Below are 26,802 nucleotides of genomic sequence, written 5' to 3'. Positions count from 1 at the left end.
TAGCTTCTAAGACCATTCAGAGGGGGAGGGGGTCGCTTCCTCTGGGATTATAATGGGTCTTCTATGGAGATATTATGTAATAACAGAATGTCCCTGCAGCAGAGAATAAGTCATGTTTGACTTATTCTCAACATTGACTAATGTTCTAATGATTCCAAGGACATAACTGTGACTACCTGTTAATTAAAAAATATCACTTATTCTATATTATATTAATGAGCCCAAAAGGCTAACAGTTTCTTCCGCTGTCTAACCCCCAGCTGTGAAGAATAACAAAAGCTCGCGCTGTTAATGTGCACGTTCCCAGAAGGCGCGCGACTGCACAGTCGCCATAGCAGCGCTAAACGCCTTAAAGATTAAAGGTCTACAATTAGTTCACCCATTTCGTCGTCGGAGGAGTCGGTCTCCCTGACGTGGACGCAGACACCAGGTGGAGGACAGCAGCGGGACATTTTGGAGTATGGCGTCTAACTATTAAGCTCCAGGGTCGTTTTCCTCTAAGTGTCATCCGTCCTCCTGTCCTCGGCATGCCCAACAAACAAATTCCCAACTCGGCTGCTCCTGCTGGATTAAGCCGTTGTTCTGTCAGATAGCCATACATGTCAGAATAGCATACATATGGTAAGAGCGCATGCGCACGCATGCGCATTCTGCAGGAGGTCCGCGATATTGAGAGGAGTCGTCAGCTTGCCATACGCGAGAAGAGACAATAAAAAGTAAGTAAATAAATTAAATTTAATGTAAATTTAAAATTTTAACATGAAAAGCCTTCATGTTCCGGAGTAAGACAGGGAAGTATACTGTCCTCTCACCTTTTTAACATCTACATAGATGAACTTAATGTTGGCATCCACCGTTACCAACATTAAATGAATCAGACGTATGAAAACGCAATTTTTACCCACACTGAAACTGGGGCAAAACCAGTGTTTCACTTTTGAAACAAATCCTTATCTTCATTAATGTATATGAAAAGCGTTCATGTTAATTTTGTTTTTATATGTGCTTTACATTTACACATATTTAGTTTATGCAAATTGAGGTTGTTTTTGGAACATGAAGGCTTTTCAGGTTAACAGATCACATACACGAGTACAGCCACCTGGGTTATGTATTAGTCACTGTCAGTGTGACTTTTGCCTCAATTAATAAAAGACAGGAGATGTTCTTGAGTCACTTGAAGTCCCTGTGTTCACCAGGCGTTGCCAGGAAGGACATGGCATCCACCAGTGTTGTCAATAAAAAATTGGGATCTCTCAATTGCATTTAAACTCGCTGTTGTGTTTTCTGCAGTATTTCAAGAATTGCATTGTTGGATGCACATGCATAAATATGTTGATTACAAGGTTTTTTTGTATTAAATCGGAATAAGAAAGGATGGATATGAAGAAGCTTTCACTACAAACTTTTTGTTATTTATTTTAATTTTGTATTTCTTGTCCTAAGAGCTGATATTTCACAGAAATGTCATATTATTGCAGCACCAGTTGGCGTGTTTAGTAGCAGGAGTAGGTGTGTTTTGTTGTGCGAGCTGCAGCAGGGTATTATTATATATTTGAACAATTTGCAGTGTCTAATGAATTGTCTTGTTTAAATGCTTGTTGATGCAATTTACATGTTTTCTTGTGTCATTTATAGCAAACATGGAGTGCAAATGGGGGGAAGTCTTCAGTTTTATTTCTGAAGGCTCCTACCCATTGACACTCAACAGAGGGCAGAGGCAAACTTTAAGAAAGTATGCCGAAAAATTTACCATCCATGGTAGGGTTTTTATATCTTAAATAAACATAAAATCTTTAACTACAATATTGACATAATATGGTAATTGTTTTAATACAGCTGGTGACCTATTCTACGGAGCCTTACCCGAAAGAAGGGCCATACGGTCCAAAGAAGAGGCCTGGAACCTCTTCAAGGAGTTTCATGCATCCCCCATGGGAGGACACACTGGCATTGTCAAAACACGCATTGCCATGTGTTCCCGATTCTATTGGCCTGGTATGACAGCAGACATTGAGAAATGGGTATGTAACAACATAGTTAGCAAAATCTTTATGGTCCAAAATGTTGTAAAACCTATAAACTGTAATGTTGTAAAGGTGTCTCAATGTGACCGGTGCCAAAGAGTTGGACCTCCCCTCCAAGTTGTCAGAGAACTTCAGTGCATAAAGGTAACCATCCACAGCAATTCATGAAGTTTACCACCTCTAGGACATTGTTGCTGATAACATTGTTGTCATCCCCAACAGGTGTCAGGGTGTGGAGCTGATCGGAATTGATCTGACAGGTCCCATGCCCCTGACATCTTGTGGCAATCAGTATATCTTGACAGCTACAGATTACTTCTCTAAATGGGTGGAGGCTTTCCCTCTCAAGACTAAGACCGCTGAGGAAGTCTGCCAAAAATTATGTTCTATATTTTACCGGCACGGCTGTCCTCAGCGTATTCTCACTGACCAGGGGCGAGAATTTGTGAACACAGTAAGCCACATTTAATACTACATATATTTTTGTGAAGCCTCAGTATATGTAAAAGGTTATAATAATGTGCTTCGTTGTTGTTTTAGATGAACAGTAGACTCTGTGATCTACTTTCAATTCAAAGAAGCATCACTGCCGCCTATCATCCTCAAACCAACGGCTTGGATGAAAAGACAAATGACAACATTAAGCGGTAAGAAAGTTATTAGAAAACTTACATGTTTTTTTGTTTTGTTTTATATCTCTTAATAGTTTCTTTTCATTGCAACATCTTTCTGTAGGCTTGTATCAATATACAGCTTCTTATAGCTATGACATACCATAAAAAATGCAACACATAAGCAACTTTTACAAATTGGAGTATGTTCTTAGAACATGTATGAAACTGTTCTTCTAGGGCACTGAGAAAACTAGTCAACGACAAGCAAGATGACTGGGACATGTTCCTTGAGGCCACTTTGTTTTCCTTAAGGTCGAAAACCCACACCACCACGAAATACTCGCCATTTTTTCTGATGTATGGCAGAGAGGCTAGGTTTCCTTCTGAAGTTCCTGTTGACATGCCGGTACGATTCTGTTACATTACATGGGTTTGTACTGTTTTCGCATGGAAATCCGAGTGTATTAAGGTTTTAAGTTTGTACATCATGTTAAAATTTCAGTACTTCCTCAAAAACATACCTGCATTAGCCAACACAAACACTACAGTCTTCCAGATTATTAGGAATGAGTAATCTGAAAATAACAGGAGAGACTGAGTTTCTTTTAATTTCAGTTTTTTAACTTAACACCATTTTTATAACTACAGAGGCATTGGTGATTTTGGCTGGTAATTGCACTGTGTACCTGGAAAATACTTAATTCCTCCTCTACATCAGACATTCTGAACTTTCTTAATACAAAGTTTGATGTCTTGTTAGTTATATTTTGAATGTAAATGTGTTTGTGTTTTTACAGTTGTCTTCTGTAGTCCTACCAGAGGACTACAGCCAAATTATTAAAGACAGAGAGAACAGACAGGGGGACACAAAGATCCAGGTGGAAGAGAATGTCGAACTGGCTCAAAAAAAAATGAAAAAAGCTTTTGCAAACCGGGCACAAAAAAAATTCAAAAATTTTAAGTTCACAGAAGGGGAGGAAGTTCTTCTATTCAACATAAGAAAAAGGGGTAGGAAAGGTGCCAGGATGGAGGCAGACTACTCCGGACCTTATTTTATCCATAAAGTGATAGGGAGCACTGTGATGTTGAAAACAATGGCCGGAAAAGTCCTCAAGACAAAGCATAGCATGAGTCGTCTGAAGCCATATAACAGAGGCAAAGAGGGACAAAATGCAGGTGAGGGTTTCATCTCACGTGAGAAGTTGAATGAAAGGGAGACAGTGATTAGGTACGCAGGCAAAGCAGAAACCCCACTGCAGACCAAGACAGACGGTCAGGTCCATGGCAAGGTCATCCAGTGCTTTTCCCTGTTGTCTCCCTCTCGTCCTCAATCTCCCCCTGCCAAGTTCTCTCGGTTGTCTCCCCCTAACCCTCCAGTGAAGTCTCCCTCTCCCCCTCCAGTGAAGTCTCCCTCTCCCCCTCCAGTGAAGTCTCCCTCTCCCCCTCCAGTGAAGTCTCCCTCTCCCCCTCCAGTGACCTCTCCCTCTCCCCCTCCAGTGAAGTCTCCCTCTCCCCCTCCAGTGACCTCTCCCTCTCCCCCTCCAGTGAAGTCTCCCTCTCCCCTCAAGTTGAAGCCCTTGTTGGCCCATATAAATTGTATGACACATCTTTTAGAACACTCTGTGGACATGGCTGGCTGTCAGATGAAGTAAGACTCCATGTTCTGGGAAGTTTATATTTTCACAAGGCAGTCCATCCAGAAATTTATGTGTTTTTTTTTTGGTTTTTTTTGTCAAACAGGTTATAGATGCATATTTGTATGTGACACTTCAGAAGACCAAGGTACAACATGTTTTAAGGTTAAATTTAATCCACTCTTTGTAGTTTCACATATTTCTTTGAAATTATATTACATTTCAGATACCTGTATACAGAATGGATGCAGTAATTGCATCTTCTGTATTTCATCTTGGGCAATATCGGGCTGTTCAAAAGGTAATTATTCACTGTTAAATCATCTTAAGAGAATGAATGCAGATTAATCTTATTATTTGCAATTTCAAAAGATGGTTTTACCTGAAGCCTCCATTTGGATGTGCCCTGTAAATGTGGGAGGTCACTGGCTTTTGGTGGTATGTAAAATTTATTTATTTAACTTTATTTACACATGAATATGTCTATATGTCACAATCGGATGTTCCCTGGGCAGCATGGGAGGGTGACAGAGGTTGTCTGTCTGTCTGTCTGTCTATCTGTCTTCCAAACATTCCAACAGATTGTCGTGATGAATCACCAAGAGCTAGTAGTTATAGACCCTATGGGGAACGAAACAATGTATGACAGAAAGCTTCTCCGTAACTGGAGGTGATCTGATTCATGTCTTTATCATTCAGTCATTATGTATTTTGTTATTGTTACAATGTCCTATAATTAAATATTTCTGCAAATGCACAGAAACTTCCTAAAAGCAAAAGGTGCTGGCCGGAGAAGCTGGAGTGTCCGCCATATGCCGCATATGCTGCAGAAGGACTCCAGCAGTTGTGGGGTCTTGGTTTTGAAGGTACAAAGAACAGATGGAATGTTTTGAAATCCATGGAATTATTACATTAAAATGCATAATTTTTTCAGTTTGCAGAAACATATGTTCAAATGGGAGGGCTGCAGGCAGTGCAAACAGGACCCAAAGACATATCCCAAGCCAGACTGCACATCGCTACCACACTGTATCAACATCGAGGTGAAAGAACAATTACAGAGAAGTCTTGTTTTCCAGTTTGCTGGCTGAATGTTCGAGATTTATAGCTTTGGACAGCTATGATTCTAAGAAGTTTTTGGTCAGAACACATGAAATTTTATTAATGTTGGGTATTAAGAACCAGTTCCACTGTTCTGGGAACTGTGGAAGTCTGTGTGAAACCTGTTGATCTGTTTTGTTAATATTCTAACAATCAAAAACACAAGATGGCTTAGGAGCATATCAACGAATTTTTCATTCCAAACGGAACAAATTTTCCCTTAGGCTATACCGGAACAGTCCAAAGCATTAAAAAAATCCAAAGATATATGACATACTAAATTGCAGTATTTTCTGTTATGTACTAGTATAACATGATGGCTTGTCAACAGAATATAAAGAGGTAGTACTTGACTATTTTTGGTAAAGTACACTCTAAATGCCTTTATTTGTTCCCAGACAAGGTGGAAGAGTACTGTGTGGAATGCAATATGCTTCACTGTAATGCTACAGAGAACATCATTGACATGGTAAACAACTAAACTGTACAACTTAACGCTTCAAACACATTACACTTGCTAACTCATAACTGTTTTCTTTTTCTGTCCACTTCACAGATACAGTGTGACTGCTGCTCAAGGTGGACACACAAAGAATGTGCCACAGACATGGGTGACATGTTCAAATGTAAAAAGTGTAACTTAAATTAAACAGTTTTACCCCACCAGTGACAGTGTGGATTATTAAAAATACAGAAGTAAAATGTTCTACATTAAATATAGTACATCATACAACTGATGTCATTGGTATTAATCAAGAAGTCATACAGTGGCTAATAACAAAGTGTATGGCAATCAGACAGGTTAAGGGATGCATCAGGAAGTCATACAGTGGCTAATAACAAAGTGTATGGCAATCAGACAGGTTAAGGGATGCATCAGGAAGTCATACAGTGGCTAATAACAAAGTGTATGGCAATCAGACAGGTTAAGAGATGCATCAGGAAGTCATACAGTGGCTAATAACAAAGTGTATGGCAATCAGACAGGTTAAGGGATGCATCAGGAAGTCATACAGTGGCTAATAACAAAGTGTATGGCAATCAGACAGGTTAAGGGATGCATCAGGAAGTCATACAGTGGCTAATAACAAAGTGTATGGCAATCAGACAGGTTAAGAGATGCATCAGGAAGTCATACAGTGGCTAATAACAAAGTGTATGGCAATCAGACAGGTTAAGGGATGCATCAGGAAGTCATACAGTGGCTAATAACAAAGTGTATGGCAATCAGACAGGTTAAGGGATGCATCAGGAAGTCATACAGTGGCTAATAAAGTGTTATTACATTAGCAGCTTTATGACGATCTAACACCGTTTTAATAAAGATGATTAAATATAAAATATGGTGAAATTGCCGTTGTTCTGTCAGATAGCCATACGCTGTCAGGATAGCACACATGCAGTCAGTACGCATGCCCGCGCATGCGCATTAAGAAGTCCGACCGTCAGTGGAGTTGTCAGTTCAGCATACGCAACAAGTTATGACGAAAATAAGTCATTAAATTGTTTATAATATGACATAATATGATAACTAGATAAATATACATGCGTTGTCATGGTTTCAAAGTGTATTTAAAGCAGGTCTGGCTGCAGCTGCAATCAATTACAACACAGGCCCGTGTAAAACTCATTAACCTACTTAACCGCTAAGTCAGGATGCCATATAACTGTTAATAACAAAGTGTATGATGATCTACGTCATGATTCTATGTTGCTGATTAAATAAAATCATATGGTAATGACAACGTATACATCTCTGATCTAAGCGTATGACTAACTGACAACGTATGCTGATCTGACAGATATAGCCATCAGTTTGTCATACGCGTATGACGATCTGACAATGTATGGCTATCTGACAGAACACCGTCACTATGACCATCCTAGTTCACTTTCGAGGTTGTTCCAGAGTGAGTAGAAAACTTTGTCAGTTTCTAGTGATATTTGCTCCTACTTTATATTTTAACTTTTGTTACAGCAGCCTTCCTGTACTTCATTCTTCTTTGAGCATGTTTAAAGACGGTGTTTAAGTATTACAAAAGGTAACACTATAGCATTTAAGTTGACCAATTTTGTAAATGTAGGTAAAGTATGCTTTATTAGCGTTTTTATCGGTTGCTTTTATGTTATTTGGAATTTGTTTCAATATTATCAAAGATGCACGTGACGTACGTTTATTACAAGCAGCCAGTATTTTCACTGGGATGCTGCTGGAGGCTCGTCAGGGCGGGGTGACCCCATCAGACAATAGAAAAGCTACATCAAGGTGACATAATTTAATACCTCCACAGCGGAAATGATGTCACTCTGTTGTTACAAAGTAAAAGAAAGTGCTCTTTCTTTTACTTTAAATCTGTTACTGCTTTTTGCCAGTCGTTCGTTATCTCAAACTTGTTTACTCTTTGATTTTTATTATTAGTCAGCACTTTATGCATTAAAGATGAATTGCAAATGTAATATTTGGCTTGGGTGAGACTCATCTTCAGAGACACTATATTATTTTTTTCATTTATGGTGGTTTTGAAAAAGTAATTATTGATACCCCTACAACTTAATATTCTGTGCATTAGTTAAATGTCAGCCAATGAAAACTTGAGGTTTTGACACAGGTATACTACTGTATTTTTGTCGGTGTTTGGTAAAAGTAAATATCACTTTAGCACGTTACCAATAATTATTGCCTTTTTTTTATTGCAAATCAAAGCAATTGGGTTGTGTGTAAAGTTTTGTGTTAATACATTATTTAGAAAAAATACAACCGGAAGTAACGCTGCTGTTTTTGCAGTATGCGTAACAATGTTTTGTAAAAGCCGCAGAGGGAGGTGAGCGGGGCGCTGAGCATCCTCCTAGGAAGAAGGAGCGGCAATGTTTACTCCAGCCAGCTTTCTGGATGAATAGCTAGCAGTCCCGCCATGCTGTAGGGTAACCCGCTGGGGGCTTGGATGAAGCCGAACGGGGACCGCAGCTGGCAGGAAGCCGGGTGGTTGTAACCGAAGGTGGGAGGATGCACTGGGCTGCTGGCTTCGCCTCCTCCCGGCCGTGCGTGGTGGAACTGGGGCGGAATCATAGCCTACCGCTCGGGCTGTGCGGCTCCGAGCAGCAGCAGTCTTTGTATGGCTACATCATCGCTTTTCCCCTGCAGGACTACGGCGGCATCATGTCGGCTCTGGGCTCGGAGTCCTGGTGGAAGAAGACCCTCTACATCACCGGGGGGGCCCTGCTGGCTGCTGCAGCCTACCTACTGCACGAGCTGCTCGCCATCAGGTAGGTGGGCAGGCGAACTGGACTGTCGTGTTTTTATCATTCACCAGTCAGTGTTTACAATCCCACAATCGGGATTGATTGGGTTTTATAACAATGTTAAATGGTATCACAAATAGGTGGATGTCACAAGAACACTTATGTACTGTTTCCTCCTACTAAGGACAAGACATGTTTGGAGAAAATAAAAAACATTAAGTCTAGAGTCATAGGTCAGTTGTGAGTTAGTGTAAACTCTGGAGCTCCACAGTCAACCTGGCCTGCAATACATGCATCTGCAATGAATAGATACCACAGATGCTTATGAAAACAACAGAGAAGACCCTCAATGAAATTTAATTTCCAGCATCTCCAGTCGCGGTACAGTAGATAACACTGGACTACTGTCATAGAAGCAATGCGTGGCTGACAGCAGAGGGATTATATATTTGGAGCAGCCCAGTGCCGGGCAGTAAGTACATCCTGTTACAGTGGCCTGATAGTTTTTGTGCTTTCTCTCCCCCCTCCCATCTCCTGTAAGCTGTGTTTGAAGCCGCTGCTGAATCACGTGCAGGCTGCTGATGTCGGCTATGCAGCCTGCCGGAATCGTCTGTTTGTATCAAGTGACATGTTTGTTGGCAGTGGCAGCAATAAACCAGCTTAGATTACCCAGCTCACTGAGCGATACTTCCTGTCAAAAAAAAAGAAAAAGAAGTCTGAGGTAGTTCTTCATTTCTACACTTCATCTCCTTCTTTGCATGAACAAAATTTCAAAGTAAAGGATGCTGACGGTGCATTTAATACTGTAATATATCAAGGTTGAAGTTTCTCAGGAGTATTTGGAGTGCTTTCAGCACCGTAAGTGTGTGGACAGCGATTTGTGAGCCACTCATAAATCTGACAAATGGAGATTCAGCACCTCAGCATGCAGGATATACAACTGCATATAACAGTGATAATTTATTTTGTTTAGTTCATAGTAAATAAACATATTTCATTTTTTTCATTCAAACTTTAGGCTAAAACTAGATCAAATACAGCTCAACATAACAGCTTGTTAAGCATGTTTAAAAACCTTGAAGTTTATTGAAATGTGTTTTTCCTATAATTAAATAGAGAAAACAGTCTACAGGTTTGCTCTAACACAAACACCAGCCTGAGTACAAAATGCAGGATTGCTTTGCAGTTTTAAGACCATCGTTGAAAAACTACAACACATTTCACAGGAAACATTTCCTATATATATAAATAGTTTTCAATTGAATCAATAGAAAGCGATTTTTTTAAAATTCCTCTCGAAAGGTACCAGACAGCCTGTGTGGCTACAGCTTGTTAGACGGCAATTGCAATTAAAATGGAACAGCTGCAAAAAGGGGAATTTGCAGGACAAACAAAAATCTTCAGAATACAGCACCAAAAGACAAAAAGGAGTGCAGTCGGTTTTCCAATGTATACGACAACACTTGTTCTGCAAATCTGATCCACAAGAGCAATCACTAACAACCAACCGCCATGGAAAGCTTTGTTATCATTTTGCAAAAAGAGAGACAAACAGGACAGAGTCCAATAATAGTTTAAATTTGCCGAAACAAATGCTGAACATGAAGGATTTTTGTAGTTATGAGCAAACAAGGCAAAGAAGCAGTTCAAGGACAGAGAAGAGCATCTCATGTTGTGTCCTGCACTGCTGAGCTGGGGAGATGTGAGGACACAGCAGCAGACAGCCCTATGCTACACAAATCAATAACTAAAGAGAGGTCAGTCTGCACACAAACCAGATTCTTGGAACCGTTCCATGATGTTGAAGTGACACTGATATAATTCATCTAAAGTTAAAAAAAAAAAAGAAAAAAAAGTCTTTGTGACATAGAAAGTAGCTTTTAATTTAGAATTTCTGTGATAATACAATGACAGAACAACAGATGGGAAACATGACTCAATATTTGCAGGAAACATGTCACACTGAAAAGCCAGGCATGGGCCATCGCTGGAATAGAATACTTTCCAATAGTGATGCCATTCCACTGCATGGAAAAAGGAAACACACATGTATACAATGGCAATACAAAAAAATTAGAAATTATACAGTTGTAGTTAAAAGTTAAATAAAAAAACAAGATTGCATTTAGCTAAACACAGTCTGTCCAGCCATGGAAAGCAAAACTAGAGAAATCTAGAAAAAAAAATCTGTCAAACCTATTGAGAAATTACTGTTTTTAAAAACACAATTTGGAATCCCATTGATACTTTGAAGAACAGAATGGCAAAAAGGAACAAAACTCTCCATGTTTACTTGAAAAGTACGGCTACATTTTTTAAATATTTATTCTAGAATTCAGCTCAAGTTTGTGCTAAATTCTAAAAGCAAAATAACAAATGTCGATCAGCGAAAAGAATCATCAAATTTCCAAGTAAATGTATTTCTAAAGGTGCAATTGATGTAAAATTTGGATTAGATGTGGGAAAAACTGCACTGGTAAAAAGTATTGAGCATGTGAAGAAACAGGGTTATAAGGATGCAAGGAATGCCATGACACCAGTTGAAATCTATCCATAATTAGAAAGCAGTCATGACCCATGGTTCTGATTACCACGATGTCGCACAAGAAACTTCTCATAATTAGCAAAAATAATGAGTTCTGCCAAGACCTTTGCAACCTTAACAGTTATTACACTGGTTACCTTCTAAACTACTAAGTTGTCCAAGAGCCAAGGACTATTTGTGAAGAGCTTCAGAAAGGCCTGGAGTTAGCCACATCTGGAGAAGGCAGTCAACTACTGATCAGATGAGACCAAAATTGATTGGATTCCACATTACGCTCCATGTTTAGAAGTCAAAAGTAGAGGTTAAGCTTTTTTCTTCTACTTTTTTGTTCAAGAGTAGTTGGCGAATAGCTTAATGGAGCATTACCGCCACCAACTGGTAGTGAGTGTGGACCAAATGGTGGTAAAAAATAAATAAATAAAATATGTCCTCACTGCTCCTCCTTTACATCCTCATCATTACTGTGATTTGTCAGTTTTTCACCATGCTGGTCACTTTACTACGTCATTTATTTGATGTTATTGTGGATGCTAAACTGTCAGCAATTCACTGTGATTGACTGCTTGTATAACCTTGTTTAACCCCAACAAATTCTCCCCTTGGTGGTCCCAGTGCAATAGCGCAGTGTAACCTTTGTGTTTTTACTCAAGGTCATTATTTCTATAAAATCTAAAATAAGCCCATGCCTGCTTTTATCTTGCCTTGCATACCAAAGCTATTTTCTCTACTGCGTTTTATTATTTCAGCTCTTAAGAAAAATTGGGAAGTCGTCCTGTTGGAGGAACTAAAGTAACAGTTGCTTGATTGAATATTGTGATGTGAGCAGGAAAATGAGGAAAAATGTGATTGATTTCTCCTTTTCCCGCTCATGAAGTTTTCTTCTTCTTATGAGCACACCACTAAGTGTTTCCAGGCTGCAGGTCTCAGATCAGATCATTATGTTTGCTCTGAGCTGGGGGAAAATGACTCATTTACTTTACACAGTCCTTCACAAGCCCTTGATACCGCTCAGCTGACACACTGGAGCAGGACAGTGGCATATCAGCTATATTTTCAAGCTAGCTTAAAATACCTATTGGTCCATGACCCTCCATGAATAAATTATCTCTTAAAGTGCTGAACTTCTCAGACTGATAACTCAGAGTCCTCTCTGTGTAAAGCTTAAACCAGGTGACAAAATATATTCGTACGAATCAATTCATTGAAAGAAATTGCCATTTTATTAACAATCAGCTCAAATAATCAATTAAATAGAATAAAAATTAACTTTATTAAATGCATACTTTTATTTATTTGTGTTCTGCCCCTCTGTGTGAATAGGAAGGAGCAGGAGTTGGATTCTAAAGATGCTATTATCCTCCATCAGTTCTCCAGACCAAAGAACGGCGTCCCCAGCCTCTCCCCTTTCTGCCTCAAAATAGAGACGTACCTGCGCATGTTGGATCTGCCTTACCAGGTAACAGAGACTCTCCACAGCAACTGTGGAGAGTCTGTTTTATCATCCTTAGAGAAAGTGATTTCAAAATAAAGCCTGAGTACCAATGACGAACGACTAAATATACCTGAGTACATCTTTATTTTTTTGTTTTGATCACCTACAGAACTACTTTGACGGGAAGCTGTCACCGCAGGGAAAGATGCCGTGGATCGAGTACAACCACGAGCAGGTGTCGGGGTCAGAGTTCATCGTAGACTTTCTGGAGGAGAAACTGGGGGTCAACTTGAACAAGAACCTGACCCCACAAGAAATAGCCGTGTCCAGAGCAGTCACCAAGATGGTTGAGGAGCACCTCTACTGGTAAGGGGGTGACCCACAGAAACGCTCACAGAACATTCTCTTAGACAGGTGGAGATTATTTGAGCGACAAGAAATCGATCATTCTTCCTCGGTTGTGTAAGGTTTTTGTCACTGAACACAAAAATATTGATATTTTCCACTCTGGCGACAATAGAAAAACATCTACTGATATTTATTAACAGCATGGAGACCTGGTACCTTATGAAAGACTGGAAGTATAACAGCTTGGTACAAACTTAGATCACATTATTTTAGTTACATAATGCCCGCTTTGTCATTCTGATGAAAAAAAAAAGATTTGTCCCCTGACTGGCCATCTAGCTTTATTTAAGCATAATACTCTTCATTTTTCTATGGGCTGATCTGGCCCTGAAGGTTCCTGATTTGATGGCATGTTGAGTCACACTAGATCGACTGGAACAAACGCAGGCTACTTCTGCTTCTAGGAAATTGTTTTCACTCCTCTTCCAACACACACACAGGTTGTTTTCCATTACCTAAAAGCTGCATCCATCTTCCACTTCTCATCCCCTACACACACACACACACACACACACACACACACACTGCTGTTATCCACTGTTTCATTTCCATCCCTTTGATAACATCAGGACACAGAATCCAGAAAAATCTTGTTTTAATCCCACACTCAGTGGATTCCTCATAGCATTAGCTGAGGTCAGTCTTGTAACCCACATCTTCCTCCACTCACTCCTTTCCCCTGACTGCTTTCTGTGCCACTACATCCACCTGCCACATTTAGACCCACATTTAGACCTGTGGGCTGAATTATTGATGAAGGGCACTCTCACAGCTTGTTGCTCGTTACGTGATGAGATGCATGCAAGCATCAGTGGGCTGTTTCCTGAGCCCCAGAGGCTGCAGCTCGCACGTTGCTCTTAAATACCACACAACCGCTGCTGGGGGTTTTTATTATTAGTATTTGTTTTATGGAAGGAATTCATGCACTGGAAGCCTTTTTAGAAAGCAAGTCGCTTTAGGCGACCATATACTCTCTAACATCTCACCCATCGAACAGTCTTTATTTTTATTTTAGCAAAGCTGCGTCTGTCTTTGGGTTATCTGATACAGTGTGCAGTCAGACATGATGCTGCCCAGAGTCTTTGATTGAATTTGTAAGTCATACACATTATATTGAAGGAGTGCTGCAGGACATTTGGACCTCTTCCATCTCTTTACAAAAGGGAGTTTGACATCCGGCTTCAGATTTTGTAGATGAGCTGATAGGTTGAAGCTCATCATAGTATGAAATTGTTTAAGAGACTTCAAAGATCTGACTAGAGATCTACCAACCAGAGATTTTGAGTTGATTCCTGATTTATGTTTTTCTGTAAAACTTTGACCTCTTTTTGCTGATTGCAGAGTCTCTGAAAGAACTAAAATTATTTGCATGAAAAAATATTTGTTTTTCTACCATTTCTGGCATTAATGTATTTATTTACTTTAGTTGGTGAGGTGACATTTTAGTATGTTGTTTGTATAAAACAAATACACAATTATTATGAGTTTAAATTCAAAGGTAACTTTAGCATCCTATATTAGCACTTAGCATGATTACTGTGGGAGCTACTACTAACGATTTTTATGAAAAGCTACGTGAAAATAACCAACAGAGTCTCACTCTTTTATAATAGCCTGGTTAGCAGGTGCTTTTCTTTTTTCAGTTTGACCTGGTAGCGTTTACATATGTAGGGCTTACTGATTATAAAAGTCGTACATTGTAACTTTGACCAGCCACTCACTGGTCAGGTTCAGTCAAGCAGAAAAAAAAACTTCTCTCCACCAGCCTGTTTCATAATAAATATTGAGTTTTCAGGGAGTAAAGCAACTGAAACATTAAGTGACTGCATGCACACAGAGCTTGATCTAAAAAATGGAGAAAAATCAATGTATCAAATTGGATAAAAGCACTAAAAAGCAGTCATTCTTTTAGTAGTTTTGTTAATGTAGCTCTGTGATAGGCACAATCATATTGCTGACTATAGTTGGAGAACTGAGTTAGGTCTGTTTGCTCTTACACACGCACAACACAGTTTATAGTAACGGTGGTTTGAGACAAATTCTAACTTAAAAGCAGGATAATCGATGGATTGGTTTAGTTCAACTTGCTTGGTTTCCTTTTCTTTAAGAGAAGATGATAAGCTGCAATGTGAAGATTTTTTTTGTTTAAAATTTTTTCTCCTCAGTAAAATGTTAATGCTTGTCACCCGTTGTCACTTTTTGCCATCTTGCAGCTTGGCCTCAAGTACAGAACAAGCAGCAGGCAGGATAAGGAGCTGATAAGATGAAGAGAGCTGGCAGGCAGCAGAGAGAAATGTGACTGATAGTGGTGCACTTCTTTTAATTAGACGGAACTTTGTGTAGACACAGAGGCAGGACCTGAGCCTCTGGTTAAAGCACACTGAAACTGAAACAGCTCTTTACAGTTTTTCCATCAGAGTTGCACAAAATTAGCAAAACACCACACTGCATTATTATTATTATTGTATCACATCTATCAGATTTACTCCAATAAAATAAAAAGTCAAATCTCACCCAAAGTTGCATGCATTCTTCTTTTAAGAAATGTTGCACATTTAAATCTGTTTTGATAAGGCTGGATGATATGGCTTAGTAAAATATCATTATATCAGTTGATATTGATAATTATTGATTATTGAATTATTGAATATCTAAAATACGTCCATACTGGGGGTGTGATCTTTCCTGTTTTATCCAGTTTCCTTTAGAGTCGTTGTAATCATTTTCTCCTCTCACTCCATACCTTTGTTTTTTTATTTTGAAGTAGTTCTGGGGTATGGTGGCGAAACTGCAATCGGTGCACCTTTAATGTTAGATGCACACGATTTGGCAAATCCAGCAGTGAGAAGCAGACGTTGTGAGATTTAAGATCAATTGTAAATTAACCCTGTTTGGGCATGCAACAAAAGCCATCAACAACTACCTTCTCTGCTATGTTAAGACACTTACCACTTATTCCTCTGCACACATATCACTAGAAGTACATTTAAGAAATACTAAATCTGAGATAAAATAGAAAATAAAAAAAAAAGAATTGAATCCATCTAGGGGATAGTTCTAATAGAGATTACAACATCACCCTTGGCCTCTTGTTTAATGTTTTTTAAAGAAACATTGAACAAAATGGTGGAATTCTTTACCTTAACATGAGATTCCTATTACTGCATTGAACTCAAAGTTGAGGCAGAGCAGTTTTTGATTCTCTATAATATTTTCCACTGTAGTTACTCCGCGTGTTCCCTCAGGACAATAGCATACTGCCAGTGGGTGGACAACGTGGAAGAAACCCAGAAGCTGCTGGCGATGAACGGTCCTCTGAGCGACACGCTGAAATGGCTGCTGAGCCACCTGACTGGCAGCATGGTGCGCAGAGAGATGTACGGCCACGGCATCGGCCGTTTCTCCAAGGAGGAGGTCTACACGCTGATGGAGAAGGACATGAGGACACTGGCCACTCTGCTGGGTAGGAGCAGGAAATCATCAGCGCATTTATCCTCAGCATCATCAGGATCAGTGAGAGAGAAGTTGGCTGGAAAGTAACTAGCCCAATCCTTAGTTAGGATAAAGATAAAATGGTGAGGCATGTGCTGTGGTGGCGCAGGGGTTAAGCACAACCCACATAAGGAGGCCATAGTCCTCGACGTGGCCGTCGCAGGTTCAATTCCTGGCCTGGTGACCTTTACCGCATGTCTTCCCCCTTCCCTCATTACCCACTTTCCTGTCAATTAACTATCAAATAAAGGCCACTAGAGCCAATAAAACCTTTAAAAAAAGATAAAATGGTGACATGTGATGATGTGATTTTATGGCAAAGGAGCAGCTGAGCTCATGCTGTAAAATTTCTGCATTTAACGTATCTGTTGTTTTGTCATGTAGGAGATAAGAAATACTTTATGGGCTCCAAGATGTCAACGTTAGATGCCACAGTGTTCGGCCATCTGGCTCAGGCTATGTGGACTCTACCCGGGACCCGGCCAGAGCAACTCATCAAAGGTTGGAGTCTTTTCAGCACCTTTTCACATTTTGTCGCATTGCAACCACAAACTTTAGGTGTATTTTACCACAGTTCTTTTTAACTGACACAAAGAAGATAATAGATGGTTTTTGAAAGGTTTTACAAATAAAAATCAAAGTTTGGCCTGCATTTGCGTCCACTCCACTGAGTCAGCAGAAAGGGAGAGCTTTAGGGAACAGCAATTTTCAAGTCTTGCCACAGTTCTTTAAATTAGAACTTTGACTGGGCCGCTGTTAGACACAAATATGCTTTGATCTGACCCACAGGGCTGAAACTGCAGCTCTCAGATGGATTTTAGACGTGCCACTGTTTCAACACACCTCAATCTGTCATTAGGTCATCAGCAACACTCTGTAGAACTTGATTGTAAATTACTTTGTGTTGTCTTATTACATAAAATTGGTTAGAAGTTTATGTCCCTATATATTATAGGGGTATTCCTATACTTTATAGGGGTAAGACGTATATCCCTACTTGTGTCAAAGTAGGTCAACTAAAAGGTATTTGATAGATAAATGGTCATCAAGACAAACTTGTATGAATATATATATCAGTCATTATCATTCAGGACCAGTGTTTTGCCTTTTCCACCACAAGTTAAGTTTAAATACATATTGATTCACACCAATCTGAAAAAATATGTGAATTAAGAACTTTAGCTTTGAAATTTGATACACACATAATAAAACCTAGTGAAGGCAATGTTACACAAATGTTATAAATACAATTTAAAAAAATAACATTTTGAGATTTTAGTCGGGGAAAAGTGTGAAATTTTGAAATGAAATACGTGTGGGAGTAGGACCTGTCCAACCTAAGAGACCCTAAGATCTGATTCAGCAGCTTCATTATTTACAGCTTATTCTGGAGTAAAACACATATAAAAGGTTCTCACAGATTCACCACCTGTTTAACCTTATTTTACTTTTTATTTTTTAAACAAAACATAAATAATGCTTTGTTCTGGATGTTTTGTCTTTTAGTCTAATCAAACCTCTGCTATGTAAGCATGCCAGTGTCTCAGTGTAGTCCTTAAACCTGCATTGCAAATGTAAACTTATCCTCCGAATTGGGCTGATTAGCTCTAATAATCCAAACAACTACAAAAGTGGCCAATTATGATAGCCATGTGAAGGGTAAAGATACAATGAAGCTGACTTATGCAAAAAGTTTACTATGATTTTAGGAAATCCTGAGGAATATTTAATGATGTTTTACTTTTTACCACAAGATGGCAGTGGTCTTTTGCTCAACAGAAGACGTTTTGAACACTTTGGTGTTTAATTCTTAAACTTCATCTGGAAGGAGAATAATAAATCACTTTTTCTAATTAGAATGTGACAAAAAATATTAAAATAGCTCTCCGTCACAAGGGCATTCATTTCTCCTAATGATGAGAGAAACAAAACCTTTAGAACCAGATCTTTAAAAAGCACTAAACCTGACATGTGAATCTCAAAAGTGATCTCTGTGTAGATACAGAAGTTAAAGGATCAGTATAACAATCAAAGTTGATGGAGCTCTTCTGTGAGCATCAATTATCAAGGCTTGACACAGATTCCCAGTTCATCTTAGGTCTGAACTTTGACCTAAGATGAACTGGTTAAGATCAAAGCATCTTAACCTGTAATATGCTTTGATCTAGAAAGTGAAACTCTGCCCCAGTCTTGTCTTCTTGTTTTCTCTGACATGTTTCTATTCAGAATCAAACAATAAAGCAGAAATAAACCACACATCCATATCTTTAAAAAAAGCAGCAGTTGCTCAGTCAAAAAGAGCATCCAGATGAACAAGAAACAACTGAATGCAGTAAGATTCCAATCCCGGTGTTATTTATTGCTCCGGGATGTGGTACCAAGATCGACTTATTACCAAAAAACAGCTAGCGGGTTTTTTTTAAGTGCTTGAACTGTTTTTAGAAGCTGTTGAGACCCAACTTGAAGTACAAAAATGTGTAAAATGTGAATTTTGCATTATATGTCCTGTTTAAAAGTTGTGAAATGAACAAGACAAAAGTCTTTAAACCAGAGTTTTTAACTCTTGCTCTGAAACATCGTATCTGGGGTTAATGTCTTCTCAGGAGAGCTGATCAACTTGGCCATGTTCTGTGAGCGGATGCGAAGGAAGTTCTGGCCTGAGTGGTTCGTGGAGGTGGAGGACCTTTATTACGACGGAGACAGTGAGAGCAGCAGCAGTAGCAGCCCTGCAGGCCTGCTGGATTTCGGCCTGTTCTCCAGGACTGACACTCTGGATGACAGTGACAGCGGCAGCCAGTCCACCAGACAGACACACACACCCTCCCCCAAGTCGGACCACTCGCTTTTTGACTCGGATGTGGGGACGTGCTCCGAAAACGACATTCAGCTCAAAGAGGAGATTATGCCAGACCTGGAGGTTTGAGTTGTGACCGGTAAGAGCGGGACTTAACAGGGAAGCGGAATAGCGGACGCGGCAGGAAGCTACAGCCAGCTACAACCTGTCCAGATGACGCTTTGCACATCTGAAGAAACTAGTCCAGCGTCTCCACTCGCTAATTCCAACTTCCCCCAACAGACTGGGTGTGTATATGCAGAGGATACAGAGTAAACCTCATAATAACACACATAGAGTACCCATTCGTCCCCTTCCTTACCATCCGAACTGTCGTGTTGGCAGTTCCTCTTTGCCTTATTTGTCTCGTCCTCAGATCCAGAAGTCACCGGCGCAAAAGTTACACAAACCAAACATCGGATCTCATGAGAAACGCAGCGACGGAGGAGGTAGTGTTGCAGACGTGACAGGTGGCACTTCACTTGCAACGAGATGATGCAACTAATCACCACTCTGCCATGTGTCAAAAATGCGTAAATCCATTCCAACAGGTGCAGATTGATCATGTGGCTCAAAAGGGAACAGCTGCCGTGTCTCTGCTGTTTACCATCCGTGTGCTGAATAGTAAACACAGACAAGAGTGAGTGCCACTTCTCGTCCGTCACAGATCCTAGTGTCATTTCCTTTATGCTGCTGTGTATTGTTGAAATCTGATTAAACACCGAGGAAGGAGGTCTATGACTTCATCATCTCTAACCCAGGTCTAGTCGCAGGTTTATTGGATTGAGAGCAGAAGAAAGAATTTGTGCCTGTATCAGTTACCAGATTTTATTGTGAGTAATTATTTACATGCACTTTATGTTTAAGCTTCAATTTTATTCATTTATTTATTATAATTTCAGCTCATTTGATGTGTCAGAGCCATATTTGACCACTAGATGGCGGCATAAAACATCCCTTTCCCCCTTCCTTTGCAGTAACACGGAGCAGACTTCTGCAGGAGATATGAGTCATTTACTGCTACAAAGTATTTGTCCTTCATTCCTGACATTGTAATTCCTGTTCACTGGTGATTTTTCATACAGCGTGTAGGTGTTGTGTGTGGGTGCATGCGTAACTGCAAACTGAAACTGAGCACACAGCAACAAATCAGCCTTAGTGCTCAGAATATTTATAAAGTGGTGACATTAGTCATATTTTTTGTTCTATCATGATTTATCAACAGTGCCATTTGATTTTTTTTTTCTAATGAGTTTATGTTTACAAATATATATTTTTTATTATGTTTTTGTTTTCTTATTGCTGTCAGAGATGAATTATTTTTGCACTACTGGAATTTCTTTTTTTCACTTTATGTTAAAGGAAAGTCCGCTGTGAAGGCCAAAAAGAAATGCTATGATGCATGAAATATGGGAAACTAAAGAGGTGCTAGAAATGATTATTCAGTGAGGGAGAATGCATCGCTCCTGTTAGCTGTGTGGATGTGAATGTTACCCTGCGTGAATGTCATCAGTGAGACAGTTCATGAAAAGCTCTTTATGAACTGAGACAAGATTTCAAACCAAAAGTGGCTAGATGAGAAACGTCTGAGTAAAAACATGGACCAGAATTATCTGGGGAGCTTTCGGGTAGAAGAGCTCAAAACGGCAACGTGTTGGATGTAAAACTGATTACACAACATGAAACTAGTAGTAGACATGTGGATACATTTGTTGCTACCGCCGGTAAAGATGCGTGAAAAGCCTTAAAATGAATTCATCTTTCCTTGCTTTACCATCGTTTCACATTACCATTTTTTTCTTCCAATTGCTAAATAAAGATGAGGGGAAATCCAACATTGGAAATAAATATTAGTCTTGTCTTGTTAAATCTAATGAAGTTGGCATGAACAGATAAATCTTTGGCCTCTTTGAACAATATGCCTTGATGGTCCATCCTGGGTTTTATTTTTTCTATTTCCCATTACAGTCCAGCAGATTGTCATTAAAATCTCCCGGTATTTTAATGACTTGATGTTGCCTGGCATCCTAACAAGATTCCCAGGCCCTTTGGAAGACAAGCAGACTCAGCATCACATATCCTCTACCGTACCTAATAATGGGCATGAGATCATTTTCTGCATTTTTTTTTATCCTGCATTTATGCCAGAAATAAATAAGTGACTTATTATTTCATGCTGAAAAGATCAGTCAGTATTTTATCTGACAGAAAACACAACGCTTCAGAGTGTTTTAGTAGTGCTGCTGAAGTTAAGTAAACCATATGTTTACATTTGTGATGGTTGGACAAGTTTTTTTCCCTGCCATGCTTCACAAATGAAATGTAGATTGTGTGTAATCACAGTTCCCCAACAGTGAGCTTTGAAGATGTTTGTCTTCTTCTCCTTTACAATACTGCTCAATGCGTAGTGGGAAAATAAAAATGAATTATCATCTAGTCTAGTGGCTTAAAGCAACAGGTTCCTGTGTCAAATCACATGGACATCCCAGGAAAACAGAAAGTTCTGGACTATTAAGAAGTTCCTAGAAAGTCAACTAAACAACTAAAAATAAATCTGTTAAAAAAAAGCTTCAGCCACATTTATGTCAAAAGGATTGTTAGGGGTACCCACAAGTTTGATTTTAATAAACCCAATTACATTTGGATCACCCTGACTTTTTTCTGTGTAAAATTATGCCACTGCAATACAGTAATTAATCTTAGGGCTGTTCACACATGTTTACCACTGTTACCAATAAATATGTACACGTCCGTGTTTAAAATTGGTCAAATTAGAGAATACATTTCCCATACACTGGTTTATAGATCTCCATAAAACAAATGAGATGAGTGGAATTTTATTTGTCACTTTTTTTTTACACCTTCTGCTGCTCTGAATTGTCTGGAACAGTCGTCACCAGATGAATGATTTCTCAGAGTAAAGCTGTTACAAAAAGTGAGAAGCTAGTATATTGGGTAAAAAACAAATGGCAAAGAAAAATAACTCTCTTTATGAAATGACTAGTTTGTCAAAAGCTATCTGCATATCACTTCTTTTTTTTTTCCAATGACACAACCTCTCTGTTTTGTTTTGGTTCAGTATCACTGCTCTCATTAGCATCCCCCCTAGAAGCAGCAGGCCGCTCATTCAGCAGAGGGAAAACTGAAACCCCGTGTACGATGGCTGCTCCAAAACAAATGACTCGCCAATTAAGCCAGTGCCTGGCTGGTAAAGTGCACCAACTGAGCGTTTGGCAACCAAACAGGAAGATATGCTGCCCGAGGTTTCTGTACAAAACTGAAAATAATTAGAAAATTAGTCTTTACCCTTTTTTTTCCACAGCAAGTGGCCATTTACCAATATGAAGGTTTTAAAAAGTTTAAAATGTGCTGAAATTTGCGCGTGGCGTGGCGGCTGGTTAGAGCGGCGATCCGCATACAGAAACCACAAACCTCGACTCGTCCGTCCCGAGATCGACCCCCGTTCCTGGTTTTCTGCCACGTTATTGTTGAATAAAGAAATAATTCTTACAAAAAAAAGTGCTAAAATTTGTGGCGTCGCGTGCGCAGTGGTGTGATTAGAGCGAGCACAAAGCCCCGCGCCTCGTCTCGAACTTGATTCCTGCCCCATTACGGTGGAATAAGGACGGCTAAATGTTTTACAAAAAAGCTGGTGAAATGTCATTGTTTCAACGTTTTAAAGTCATTTTTAACTGGATAAAAGGACGACTTAAATGACGTGTTTTCTCTTTCTGTTTGGACCCTAGATTAATGTAGAGCTGGCCCAACCCCATTATGGTTCTAAAAATACTTGAAGCGTTTTCTTTAAAAAAAACAAAAAAACAACTAGATTACGTATTCATATTTTTGTGTAAAACAGTTGCGTAAATGAGATATTATAAAATTCCACTCATCTTCATTGGTCTGCGACAGAAATGGTCAGTTTTAGTAGCTGGGCACTGAAAGCAAATTTATTTTCATGTCACCGGACCTTTAAGTAACCTGAAGGCTGGCTAGGTATCTGAATGGCTTTAGCTCAGAGTTCGATTCTTGGACTTTAAGGTTCTGTTTCCTTCATGTTGTCTTGTGTGACCTGATCGATCCAATCATCACAAACCGTACAGTTGGACTGATTTAATCAAGCCATATTAAAACTAGATGTCTTGGTTTTGGAGAAATGTCATAGCAATTAATGCCGGTGTAATGTAAATATTGTGTGACAATGTGTATCCTGCTGACTGATCCAACTACCTGTGGCTGTGCAGTCATAAAGAGTGGGGCGACTGGAGGATTTCAATAAAGCCTAGTTGTGACAATTTTAAACATCTTGTTAAGATTTGTTTTGTTTTTTTCGTCTCCTGAGGGAGTAAAGATGTTACTTTTTTTTTAGATCCCTTAATTGTCATATTTCTGGTCGTATTTTCTGTGTCTGATTGTGTTATCAAACAGGCAAACAAGTTCCAATCATTCAGGTGCCAAGGGGACCTACCAGCTGCTGGAGGGTGAGCCAATAGCAGCAGAGATTTACTGAAGGTGAAACGAAAAGAATGAGGGGCTGTGGGGAAGACAAAGTTCAGCCGGGGCAAATGCAGGAGTAACCAGGAGCAAAAAGTGAAAGGAGGGATAACAGGAGGAGCAGGTGGTAGAGTGGAGAGAGAGAGGGTGAAAAAAGCCAAAGCTGGGGATGGAGGGATTGTTGGGAGTCACAGGGGGAAGAGGAGAGAGGGAATGAAAGGAGTGAAATATAGAAAGAGAAAGAATTTTCAGTGAGGAGGAGAGGAGAGATGTGGAGGGGATGCGGTGGCTGGGCTACTGGGGGCCTGAGGAGAAGATTCGAGGGCCACGGTTCAGGAACCAGGCTCCCGAGGGATGGAGCAGGTGCAGGCTGCGAGCGAGGCCTTTGGGCCTGACGGGGTTGCCAGAGCTTAAAACAATCTGCACTGCTCCTTTTTTTTTTTTTTTTTTTTTTTAATTTGGCTCTGCGAACAGCCCATCCTCCTCTCTCTGACTGTCTCTCCCTTTCTCTCTACGCTTAACAGATCAGCGATCCACAAAGAGGAGTAAACACACACGGAGCAAAATTAAAATCAGAACTCCCCCTGGCTCGACAAAACAAATTAGAGCAAACAAATTACGGAGAGTCAACACACAAAACGGGGAAGCATCTGTGGCTCTCCGGACCGCCGGAGTCGGTGGCTGACTCCGACACCGCGAGTTCGACGTGTTACTTTCTACTCATCCTGTCAACAAGCCCCATCATGCTCCACCTGGCTTTAAAAGGGCAGCATTATGTGTTTTCCAGGCACAATAGCTGCGTTTCTATTGACCATACAGTTGCGCAATTTAACATTTAGAAAAGAAATTTGCTTAATGCCAATTTACCAAAGCCTGTTTTTTCTCTCTTTTTTTGACAAAAAGTTTGGCGCTAAGATGATCAACTGGATGTCGCCACCGGCACAAATCACGAAGAAGAACAACCAGGAAGTGGTAGGGAGATCACAACGCGGAATGTTTTTTAATGACTTATCGTGTTAACAAGGCTATTTCTTACTTAACGGCAACATTACAATTTAGAAATTGTGCATAGTGGAATACTGACAACGTTTTGCATGCATTATTTAAGGAAACGGAGCTTATTTTAATATGAAACATGACTTAAAAGAAATTTGACTTTACAATTTTAATGCTTTGAAATTGGGCCTCTGTCTCTTTAAGAAGCTCCAGCTTTGTTTGACGCTGCTTTCAGCACTTTGTCACTACAGTTCCTCCATTAAGCATGAGAAACACAAGACTGTCCCTTCAGATACAGATACTGTAGAGTGTCTTCAACGTTTTCCATAGTTTCCACATCATAATCTTAAACTTTGATGCATTTTATTGAAATTTAGCCACTTAGGATAACATTAAATAATGTGTCACGTGAAGTGGAAGAAAAAGCAGGTGAGTTTTTGTTCTTTTTCACTAGTGAAATTTATCATATTTGCAGAGCATTTGTATTCAGCCCCAGGTAGGAGAATTTTAAAGAGGAAGTACTTTTCCACTAGCTGGAAGTTTTTTCTGGAGACAGAAATTTTTTCCCAACACATTTTTGCAAAAATACCTCAAGGTCAGTCAAACTGAACTTTTAAAACCAATTTGCTGCACATTCTTGGTTGCATTTTGGTCTGGATTTGAACTGTGCCCTTCTGATATGCTCAATCTGTGTCTTCTATTTTCTCAACTGTTCTTACTATCTTCCCTGTCGCTGATGAAGAAAACCAATCCCACAGCATGTGGTGCTAATGCCATGGATTGTGGCGGCGTTGCTTTTAGTCCTCAGCTACTTGTACATTCTGCAGGTATGCCAAAAAAGTTTGATTTTGTTACATAGTTTGTGGCAGCTGAGAATCAGATGTCATTTCGCTGTAGATTCGGAAATGTGACTTTTCTTACCTGCCATTTTTCAATTTAACTTAGATTATTGAGTCCACAACTCAACAGATTCTCCCGTCTGACTTGTGGATCTCCACTTTTCAGATGATGAATTAAACATTACTGAGATGTTGTAAAAGCTCACCATGTTATCTCTCTGCAACTTTTTTTCAAACGTTCTCCAACAAACCTCTGAGGCCTCTGCAGAGTCACTGTATTTATACTGATAATATAAATACTCCTGAGATATTTACACAGGGGGAATTTAGTGATTTGGTTGCACTGGATTTTATTTAGGGGTATCGGAGTAAGAGGACAAATATAAAGGAATACACACACTTTTTATGTTTTTATGCATGAAAAAAAAACCCAAAACAATTATTATTGTTTTTAATTCCTTCCAGAGGATATACTGCAAAAACACAAAATCTTACCAGGTAATTTTGGCCTAGCTTTAGGGCAAATATTCCAGTGCACTTGAAATAAGACAAAACTAACTTACATGTAACTTTTCAGCTTTTTTAAAGTCAATAATTACTTGATATTGATGAAAAAGCCCTTGTTCCATTGGCAGGTTTTTTCTCTTATAACACGAGAAAAATATCTTGCTATAAGTTAAATAATCTGCCAATGGAAATACTACTTTTTAAATCAATCTTTACGAATCATAGACTTTAAACAAACTAACTCATATTTCTTGCTAAGACGTTGCTTATGAGTCAGTCTTGTCTTATTTCAAGTATGCTGAAATATTTGTACTAGAAATGAGACCAAAGTTAATTGGTAAAATGTGTTTTTGCAATGTAATTATGTGCTACTTATTCGTCACAGTTAGTCGTGTTAAAATACTTTAAAACTTGTGGTCAAAATGCGACAAAACACTGAAAAAGTTTTTGGTAGCCACTTTGTATTTCGATTTATTTTTTTCTGCAGACTGATCTCACTTAGCTCCCTCCCTGAGCCCTGTGGCCCCTGTGGCCCTCTGGCAGTGTCTCTGGCCTGTCCATCTGCCTCCTGTACCGCCTGGTTCTGGTGGGATGTAGGCCATGGAAGACCCCTCTCACACTCACACACACACACACACAC

General features: G+C 39.5%; 1 protein-coding gene across 12 annotated transcripts; it reads left to right on the top strand.

Annotated features, from left to right (window-relative positions):
• The first annotated feature begins 39 nt into the window (after positions 1–39).
• Positions 40–26,802, top strand: faxcb (failed axon connections homolog, metaxin like GST domain containing b). Of its 12 annotated transcripts, XR_006370750.1 has the most exons (9): positions 8,165–8,640; positions 12,482–12,617; positions 12,763–12,959; positions 16,247–16,464; positions 16,878–16,994; positions 19,097–19,966; positions 24,724–24,792; positions 25,559–25,643; positions 26,650–26,802. XR_006370750.1 is itself a non-coding variant. In XM_044118141.1 (8 exons), exons 2-8 carry the CDS (start codon positions 7,251–7,253, stop codon positions 19,414–19,416), a joined length of 1,146 nt encoding a protein of 381 aa, XP_043974076.1. In that variant the 5' UTR covers positions 40–574; positions 7,243–7,250; the 3' UTR covers positions 19,417–23,151. The 12 variants fall into 12 exon arrangements, 4 of the variants coding, with proteins under 4 accessions (XP_043974076.1, XP_043974074.1, XP_043974078.1 ...); XM_044118141.1 differs by lacking the exons at positions 24,724–24,792; positions 25,559–25,643; positions 26,650–26,802 and adding exons at positions 40–574; positions 7,243–7,286 and having other exon boundaries at positions 8,519–8,640; positions 19,097–23,151; XR_006370752.1 differs by lacking the exons at positions 24,724–24,792; positions 25,559–25,643; positions 26,650–26,802 and having other exon boundaries at positions 19,097–19,574; positions 19,672–19,796; positions 19,878–23,151.

This window comes from Gambusia affinis, linkage group LG05, assembly GCF_019740435.1.
Source record: "Gambusia affinis linkage group LG05, SWU_Gaff_1.0, whole genome shotgun sequence".
Taxonomy (NCBI): Eukaryota; Metazoa; Chordata; class Actinopteri; order Cyprinodontiformes; family Poeciliidae; genus Gambusia; species Gambusia affinis.
This window is presented reverse-complemented; position numbering and strand designations above follow the sequence as displayed.